This window comes from Nicotiana sylvestris, chromosome 12, assembly GCF_000393655.2.
Source record: "Nicotiana sylvestris chromosome 12, ASM39365v2, whole genome shotgun sequence".
Lineage (NCBI taxonomy): Eukaryota > Viridiplantae > Streptophyta > Magnoliopsida > Solanales > Solanaceae > Nicotiana > Nicotiana sylvestris.
In genome coordinates, this window is record NC_091068.1 from 115989690 (window position 1) to 115999969 (window position 10280).

General features: G+C 40.8%; 1 protein-coding gene across 1 annotated transcript; it reads right to left on the reverse strand.

Annotated features, from left to right (window-relative positions):
• Positions 1-374: 374 nt before the first annotated feature.
• Positions 375-851, reverse strand: LOC138883582 (uncharacterized). The gene has a single exon (XM_070164277.1). It carries the CDS (start codon positions 849-851, stop codon positions 375-377), a length of 477 nt encoding a protein of 158 aa, XP_070020378.1.
• Positions 852-10280: the final 9429 nt, after the last annotated feature.

The following is a 10280-nucleotide window of genomic DNA, read 5'->3' on the forward strand; positions in this document are numbered from 1 at the left end:
GCAATTTCTACCCATTTTATGAAGTAATCTATGGCTACCAGAATAAACATGTGTCCGTTTGAAGCCGTGGGCTCAATCGGACCAATAATATCCATTCCCCAAGCAGCGAATGGCCAAGGTGAGCTTGTTGCATTGAGCTCGTTCGGCGAAACTTTTATCATATCGGCATGCACTTGACATTGAAAGCATTTGCGGACATACTGGATGCAATCTGTCTCCATGGTCATCCAAACATAACCTGCCCTGAGTATCTTTTTAGCCAAGACGAAACCATTCATGTGTGGACCACAGGTCCCAGCATGCACATCCTCAAGTAGCTTAGAAGCTTCCCTTGCATCAACACATCTTAGTAAACCCAAATCAGGAGTTCTTCTTTACAAGTTTCCTCCACTGTGGAAGTGGTTTGACAATCTTCGGGGCGTGCGTTTCTGAGTGTGATTTGCGTGCTCCGAGTATTCTCCTTTTGATACGTATTCCTTGATGTCATAGAACCAAGGCTTTCCATTGGCTTCTTCCTCGACATGGGCACAATATGCTGGCTGATTATGGATCCTTACCGGAACTGGATCAATGTAGTTCTTATCTGGATGTTGTATCATAGATGACAAAGTGGCCAATGCATCGGCAAACTCATTCTGAACTTTGGGAACATGTCGGAATTCTGCCTTTGCAAACCTCTTTCTCAATTCCTGCACGTGGTGCAGATATGTCAATATCCCGGAATTCTTGGTGGCACATTCTCCTTGTACTTGGTGCACAAGCAAATCTGAATCACGGATTACCAATAACTCTTGAATGTTCATGTCGACTACCATGTTGAGCCCTAGTATGTAGGATTCATATTCTGCCATTGTTGGTACAGGGAAATTTGAGCTTAGCAGATACCGGATAATGCTGACCCATTTCTGATACCAAAACTGCTTCAATGACTACTCTTTTGAAATTTGCGGCTCCGTCAAAGAACATCCTCCAACCATCATATGCTTCGGTAATGTCTTCTCCTACAAATGATATTTCTTCATTAGGAAAATACGTTTTCAAGGGTTCGTATTCTCCTCCCACCGGATTTTCAGCAAGGTGATCTGCCAATGCTTGTCCCTTGACCACCTTTTGAGTTAGATAGACGATATCAAACTCACTTAATAGTATCTGCCATTTAGCCAACTTCCCAGTACGCATGGGTTTCTAAAATATGTACTTCATAGGATCGATCCTAGATATAAGGTATGTAGTGTAAGCACAGAAGTAATGCCTCAATTTCTGGGTTATCTAGGTCAAAGCACAACAAGTGCGTTCAAGCAGAGAATACTGTGCTTCATAGGGTGTGAACTTCTTGCTCAAGTAATATATGGCCTGCTATTTTCTTCCTGTCTCGTCATGTTGTCCCAAAACACATCCGAAGGCTCCATCCAATATGGATAGATGCTTCGATAAGATTAGTAAGGTAAGGTTTAGCCCAGTTTGTATTGCTCTTGTCCTATGCCTTTGGAAAGATATCCAAATGGCTGTGAGATTATATGCCCTCGTGAGACTTTGCCGGCAGCTACACCATGACTCATCTACATGAGGCTGCCATAAGGGTAATGTGAGGCGCATATGAGTGATTATATAGCCAAGGCATAGAGGCAACACTGTTGGTGCTATTGTCCCCCTTATTTGTACTCTTCCTATGTGGTTCTTTTTTTCTTTTATTATTAATAAAACTAGCCCTAGGCACCTGCCTAGTGGATTTGCTTAAAAAAATACGGATAGATAAAGTAGCAAAGGTCGTCCTAGTTCTGCCAGGGACCAGAACTGGTAGTGTGGACAAGTACTCCTTGATCTTGTCAAAAGCTTTCTGACAATCCTCGGTCCAACTCGTTTCCGCATCCTTTCTTAGCATCTTGAAGATGGGTTCACATATGACTGTGGACTGTGCTATGAAGTGACTAATATAGTTGAGACGTCCTAGGAAGCTCATCACATCCTTTTTGCTCTTAGGTGATGGTAATTCTTGGATATCCTTGACCTTAGACGGATCCAGCTCGATCCCTCGACGACTGGCGATGAATCCCAATAACTTTCCTGCGGGAACCCCGAATTTACACTTTGTGGGGTTCAATTTCAAATTATACCTGTAAGCACGTGATTTTTGCTTCACGGACAATTGCTCCAAAAGAAAATAAAAATAGCGGCAAAGGGCTTCGCTGTACAATTTTTCGGTCTTTCCGTGACATGTTTTGTTAATCGTTTGTGAGTCTGTCCATTTTTGCATTTAATCATTAACAAACAAAAATACAAAATATGCATGTTAGGATGATTAAACCATAATTCGGTCAGTAAAAGAAAATTCAAAATATATATATATATATGTGTGCATCGCTCGTTCTAGGCTTTTAGTTAACTTACTTAAATAATTTTTGTGATAATTGTGTTAAAATGTTGCATTGTTGTTTAGTTTTAATTTCGTTATTTTGTTATTTATTATTTTTATTTTTGTTTTAAAAGAAAAAAATGAAATTAGAAAAACAAAAGAGAAGGAAATCGGTTTGGGCCAAAAATTAAACAAAATAACTGGCCCAACCAGCACGCAGGCCCAGTCCAAATCCGGTTGCCCAGACACCTCCTGAAACGACACCGTTTCAGGCCAATCCATCTCAGCCGTTCCAATCAATCCAATCCAACGGTCCAGGATCATTTTCAGCAACCCGTGTTCAAACCCGACCCAATAACCAATCCGATCCAATCCCCCACTTAAACCAAACGACCTCGTTTAATTACCAAACGACCCCGTCCCATTTCTCAACATCAGATCTAAGCCGTTGAGATCATCTGATCTAACGGCTCAGATCCGATCAACCTCACCATATATAAACCTTCCCTTACACCCCACGCCCCCTATCCGAACCCCACCCCTCACTCGTCTCCTTCCCTGAACCCTGAAACCCCCAAACCCTAGCAGCCGCCCTAGTCTCCTTCGCCATTAAAGCCGGCGGCACGAACGCCGGTGACCACCCCCTGAACACCCTAAGACCCCCTCACTCCCCTGAACACGAATCCACTAACCACGAACCTCGAATCATCTCCTATCGTCTCGAATCTGGATTTGAAGATTCGAGACAAAACTCGATCTACACCAAACCACCCCATCTTCATACCAGACACCCCCCTGACCTTCCTAGTGACCAAACCAAACTTGGTTTGGTCCGAATCTACCCACAACTCCTAAAAATCCAGATCTGGAAATCCAGAACTGGAAACACATGCACCTGGGGAACCCGGCCAGTTTTGACATAGGTTTGAGGTCTAATAGACCTTAGTCAAGGTGTTCTCATGTGAGAACACCCTGACTAAAGTTTGTTCGGCCTCAAAAGTTCGAAGTCGAGTTTGATTTGGGTCTGTTTGGTTTAAACGTTTTGGTAAGTTTTCCGTTCTTTTGTTTTATTTCCAAATAAGTTGTCAGCATATCTCTTTGTGTTTGTTTGTTATTTTGTTATTTTTCATCCAGATTTCTTTCATCTCTGTTAAAGACCTTTTATTTGGTCGTTTGTCTTCTATTTGTATTCTGAATGTACTCTGTGATGAACCTGTTCGATTAGATTGGTCGTCAAATGAATAAACTTATATAGGTCCCCAGTTATTGAACATAGAATTGTCTGATGCCCTTTAGGTCCCTAAACGTATTGTTTATGTGAGCGATCGATTATTACCTGCTATAATTAGTATAGTCGACTCGATAAATGTCGTCGATTAGTTTTCTATAACTAATGAATCGAAGGAGTTAGGATTGTCACATAACTAATTAAACTCGGACACTGGCTGGATGACCTAGTAATGTTTGAAATGGTCTGTTGGCATTATAAAAATGACTAAAAGGGTTCAGTCTAGGCAGTCCTGAGCTCGAGCTTTCATCAGTGCAAAAAATGCCCTAATGCTGCAATAGGCAGGGGCAGTAATAATCAAGGTTGACAGGGGTAATCTGGGGTGCTAAAAAGAACAGAAGTAATTAGTTTAAGTGAGCTGACAAGTAGGGTACTAACTTAGGATTAAACTAATACCAATGGGGAACAAGACACAAGGGTATGGGGGCTCAAAATGAATAAACAAATGAGCCCATAATTCTGGATTAAACAAAAACCAGGCGTGGGGAATAAAGGTAGCTGACACCAAGCATGCTTAGGATGGGCTTAAAGGGTATGGGCATTCTGCCAATTGGCAGGCAGGGCAGCTCAGCTGTAATGGTGCATTTGGCCTATAAATAGGCCATTGGACAACTAAAACAGGGGCTGAAGTTTATGGGTCTGAGGCTGGACTTTTAGCTTTCAGAGAGAAAAAAAAAAAAAAGGGCTGTAAAATTTTTAGTCCAAAGAGAGGTCTAGTGAGTTCAAAGAAAACTGAAAAAACACAAGTTAGCTTCCAATAAACACTGCAACCAAACACTGCCTGAAAAGTTGTATAAGAGTGCATATTGGTCAAGCTGTCTTGGCCAAGTTCTTGGTTTGCATTGGTTGAGCTGTTTCTGGTTATTCAATTGGTAGTGTTGCTGCATTGAATACTCTGTTGTTGCTGTTTGTTTCATCCTTCTTTTCTGGGTTCATTGGTTTGGTACTCGACTATTTGTTGGTCCTCTTTGTTCTGGGAAATATTGTTGGTCGTCTGAGGTTTGTGGAAAACATTTGGTTTGGTTTGTTGCTGTGCTGTTGCTGTGTATCTGCTGCTGCTGTGTTTGTGGCATACTGCCCAACTGATCATTCTTTTCTTCTTTTCGTTCTCTATACCAGGTACATGACTAATACTCTGTCAAATGTAATTGGAAAGTTGAGCATGAATACAAAAGAAAAGACCTGAAGAGTGACTTTTATGCATAAATTGTTACATTAGACATCATGTATTGTATAATGATTGTCATTTTTGTTTGGACAATAGAAACAGCCTACATACTAAGTATATCAATGTAGGTTAACGAATGCTAGCTTTGTATGTATACTGCTAAGTGAGAATACGCCCAGTGTAATAAGTTGTATTTCAAACTTAGTCTGATGGTATAGTATATTCTCTAATGTAGGCCAAATAGGAAAGCTATCCATTTTAGTTAAAGTTCTTTCTCCTTCTGCCATATTGTCCCATAAACTGATAAACTCATTTCACAAAATAAAGAATCAGTTCAGGGCCTCGACCTCATGAAGGTCGAGCCCAAATCGAAGCAAACTAAGTAGGCCCGCGTAGAACAGGCGAAGGCCCAGGTCTGGTCCATCGCGCATGGGCTGGATTTGGGCCCAGAATTGTTTGTTCGGCTGATTGCATATACAGCCCCATTTCTGAAATTTTTTTTAGCTTTTCTGAATGTCATTACAAATAGCTTGCAAGCATTTAATTAATTAGGACTATATACTGTTTTCAATTGATAAGGACAAACGCGATAAGAAACGTAGTTGCTATAGGATAACCTTTTAAAATAAGAACGAGATGAGCCTCGATAAAAATAAACACAACGTGCAAATGCGGGGCCCTTGTTAAATGTATATTGTTGGAGCATTTAGTTTCCGGGATGGGTTGCTTAGCAAATCTCACAACCCTCCCTAAATAACAACACGTTAGTCTCTTTAGGATACGCTTTAATAAAACCTTACCTTCTTAAACTCGGGTGCACATTTATGTGACCCAAATCCAAATCTCAACGGAGTCGAAATATGTCTCTAGTCACGGGCGCATTGATTGTGGCGTGGCCCGAGATGCATTTCCATGACGTTGCAAATTCCTTTAAAAAATAAGAATGAGATGAGCCTCGCCGAATAAAAAATACAAATTGCGGGGCCCTCAGTAAATACTTGTTTTAAATTACTTAGAATTCAGGAGGGCCGCTTAGTGAATTTCGTGGCCTTCCCAAAATAATAACGCGATAGTCTCTTTAGGCGCGTGTTTAATAATTTACTTTCTTAAGCTCGGGTGCACATTGATGTGACCCAAATCCAAATCTCAACGGAGTCAAAGTGTGTCGACAACCACGGGTACATTGATTGTAACGTGGTTCGAGATACATTTTTATAACGTTGCAATTCTTGATAAAAATAACTGTAAATGATAAAAGCGGTTGAAAGATAAAATTTGCACATAAGTTCATATTGTATTAAAAATCAGATAAATAAGCCAAATATAACAGTTGAGCGACCGTGCTAGAACCACGGAACTCGGGAATGCCTAACACCTTCTCCCGGGTTAACAGAATTCCTTATCCGGATTTCTGGTACGCAGACTGTAATATAGAGTCATTCTTCTCCTCGATTCGGGATTAAAATTGGTGACTTGGGACACCCTAAATCTCCCAAGTGGCGACTCTGAAATAATTAAACGAATCCCGTTTCGATTGTCCTTTAATTGGAAAAAACTCCCCTGCGCCCCCCCGGGTGCGGAAAAAGGAGGTGTGACAATACCTCCTTAGCCTGTCGAAGAACTTCCTTAAGTCTGCTATGTGATTTGTGTCCCTCTTAGATTTGATAATGACATCATCCACATACACCTCTATTTCTTTGTGTATCATATCATGGAAGATGGTTGTCATGGCTCTCATGTAAGTGGCCTCAACATTCTTCAGACCGAATGACATCATTTTGTAACAATATACACCCCATGATGTAATAAAAGTTGTCTTCTCTACATCTTCTTCGTCCATCCAAATCTGATGATAACCTGCAAAGCAATCTACAAAGGATTGGAGTTTATGCTTGGCGCAATTACCGATCATGATGTGTATATTTGGCAGTGGAAAATCGTCTTTGGGACTTGCTCTATTTAAATCCCGATAGTCAACACATACTCTGACCTTCCCGTCTTTCTTCGGAACGGGCACAATGTTAGCTAACCAGGTTGGATATTCAACCACCCTGAGAACCTTGGCTTTGATCTTCTTGGTAACTTCCTCCTTGATTTTCAGGCTCATGTCTGGTTTGAACTTTCCGAGTTTCTGTTTTACTGGAAGACACATGGGATTAGTAGGCAACTTGTGAGCCACTATGGAAGTGCTCAATCCGGTCATGTCATCATATGACCATGCGAAAATGTCCTCATATTCTTTTAGGAACCAAATGTACTCTTCCTTCTCTATTAATGATGAGTGAATGCTGATGCGTGTTTCTTTGACGGTCTCAGCGTCTCCCAAATTTACTGCTTCTGCCTCGTCCAGATTGGACTTAGGCTTGTTCTTAAAATTCTCAACCTCCCTGACGATTTCCTCGGGTATCTCATCTTCTTCCTCTGAATCACTATTCTCATGTTGCGTTGCCTCATTACATGTCACAGTCACTGGTTCATCAGGAAAAGTAATAATAGCACTGTGGAAAGAAAAAGTGTAAAGATAGTAGTGAATAATAAAAAGCAAATGCATTTGATTAAAACTTGAGAAATTGTTCAGGCAAAGCAGGGCTTGATGAATCGAGCATTTATTTTGAAACAAATAAAGATTAAAACGAAACTACAGGAAACTTTAAATGCCTAAAATGGCTATAGAGGTAAATCTTTCCAAGCTACCCGGGGACTTGGCGGGCTCAGGATGGTATGGCGGTCCAGTTTCTGAGAACAACTCCCTTTGCCACGGTCTGAATAGTGAGGTCTTCTTCCTCCTCCTCCTCAATTATGGCATGCTATTTGGAGGAGGAGGAGGTGGAGGGCCTTTAGATCTGGTGTGATACGTTGATAAGGCCAGTATGGGTGAACCAACCTAAGGGGTAGGAATAATAATAAAAATAAGCAAAAACAAAAAGGTAACAAGTTAGTGAGGATCCTGAAATGTTTGCAGTATTTAAACACATATTGCGGAAATGTAAATTCGCGTCTTAATTTGGAGAAATTTTAATGCCAATAAATTCTTCATTTCATAATATAAAAATAGATGAATCCTAAAACGACACTAAGATAATAATAAAATAAGTCACTACTGGCACTTGGTCTTATTACATTTAGGAAAAGCAAATAAATCAAGCCTATTTGGCTCCAGAAGGACCTTCCCCAGATTGAATGCTCTCGTTGATCAAATCCTCCAGTTCGCCTAGATTCACCAGTAGAAATGCCTTTGCCAAATGTTCTCCTTCGTTTCCCTCAGCATTCTGGCAGTCGGTGACTCTCTTCCTCACTTTTCCTTCCAATTCCAACAGGTTGTATTCCAGATATTCCAGATTCTCACTAGATTTGGCGGCCCTCTCTTTTCATTCATTGATTTGGTCATCTGATGGAAGATTTCTCCACCAGTCTAGCAAGAGTGAGGGTGTGCTAACCATACTGAAGCTGGGGACCTCGCGCCTCATTTTCTGCAAAACAAAAGAGTTAGACCTCACCCTACTGGACTCGACTATTTATACATTTATGATCTAACATACCGGAATTTAGTTCTCTAAATTAATGCACCGAACGTGGTGGTGTCCGTTGGGATTATGGAAAACCCGATGGACCATCATATGGACAACATAACTGATCCGACTAGGTTTGACCATGATGCATGCACAATTTTAACCAGAGTAAGGTTTTTATGGGGTTTTAGACTAGTACCCTCAAGCGGACAGCTCGAGGGGGAAGGCACGAGACCGTCGACTGTACCGCTGATCGACTGATTTTACCGTAAATAAGCCTTTCCGAATTTAAGGGTAGTAAATATGAAGAGCACAACCACTCATTAAAGCGTTGCTATAGGATTTGATACGCACGAGTGGAATATGATGCAGAGCATGATTTATGAGCAGTTAATAACATGCAGTTAAGTATTTTCACGTAGGAAAAATAAATACAGTAATTGAAAGACAGTTACAGGAAAAAGAAAACAAAGAGACAAGTCAGTTTTAGAAAAAAACCATAAATGCTTAACAAATGGACAGTTAAATTCAAATAAGAGAGAAGAAGGGTATGGGATAAAACATGTTTGGAATACTTAGTAAAAAGATAAGTTTGTTATGGTAAGAGCCTAAAAATTTCCACAGCAGAGTCGCCATGATGTCGCGCGCCCTTTTTCTCCCTCATCGCGGGGAGAAGTACGTGTTTCAACATTCTATGGGGTGTGATAATTCATTTACTTTTGGGAATTGGGTGTTTGAAGAGTCGCCACCTAACGAGTTATAGTGTGTTAGGGCACCTAGAGTGATTAACTCTTGGGTCAGTCTGCATTGCCAGAGATTAGGGTAAGGGCTCGAAGTAACCTCGAAGGGAAGGTGTTAGGCACCCCTCTTGGTCCACAACTGTGGGTCCCGACTAAACTTATATTCACAAATTAGTCCATTACAAGTAAATAGTTGAATCAAATAGATTGCAAGTAAAGCACGTTGGATAACTCAAGTAATAAGATAAAGATTTGGACAAGTTGTAAAACAAAGGTTTAAAAAAAAGGGAATTTTGGTAAAGGAGGGGTCCTAGGTTGGTTAGCCTATAGGATCACCCCACACAATGTTCGGTAACCACTCCTCAATGAGGGGCTACACGTGACATTTGCGCGTAGTCATCATATCCCATATCTACCCTTCTCATACCCTTAGTGGTCATGCAAAGCGAGTGTTTGGTCAGCGATCTCTATTGCGTGCTACTACCAGTCCCTCCCTAATGGTCCTGGAGGGAGTTAGGACCTCTACTTATAGGTGGTTCTAGACGGACCCCTAAGGCCTTAAAGGTGAAAATTCTAAGGCGACAAGCAAAACACATAGGACTTTCAGCACATAAAAGGGAGAAATTAGAGGCTCAAAGTTTCCTCCTCAAACAAGCACATAAACAACACGACTCAAGCACAATTAAGGGCTTTTATTAGACAATATCTTAAGGTAGGATGTCTAGGCGAATATGCAGAAGACAAACAATTTCTTTTTAGACTCAGAAGTGATAACCCTAGCACTTGCATATCGATTTTTAAAAACATTTTAGGATCAGAGAACATTAAGCAATAGGAACAGTTTCAGAGATGCAGTTTTGGAAATGCCCTAAAGGCTTGCCTATACGCGGAGTACTGATGGCTACATTTATAGTGAAACAAAGCAGGTTTGGAAATGGACTTCTTTAAGACCTATAGGCATGTTGTCTAATGATAGATTGAGGCAGTTTAAAAGAACCTGTTTCAGGAAGAGTTACCAATTCAGAAGTGAACTAGGCGTGGACCAAGTTGAATTATTCAGACTAGTTTAGATTGACATGCAGAATTTCGAGTATGGCTTCCTATACGCATGATATCTAGCATTGATACTGATTTTAAAGGCTTGTTGGCATACATAAACACTTGTTGTAACAAAATCGGAGTTAAATTACATCCTATAGGCATGACATCTATTAGCTAGGCT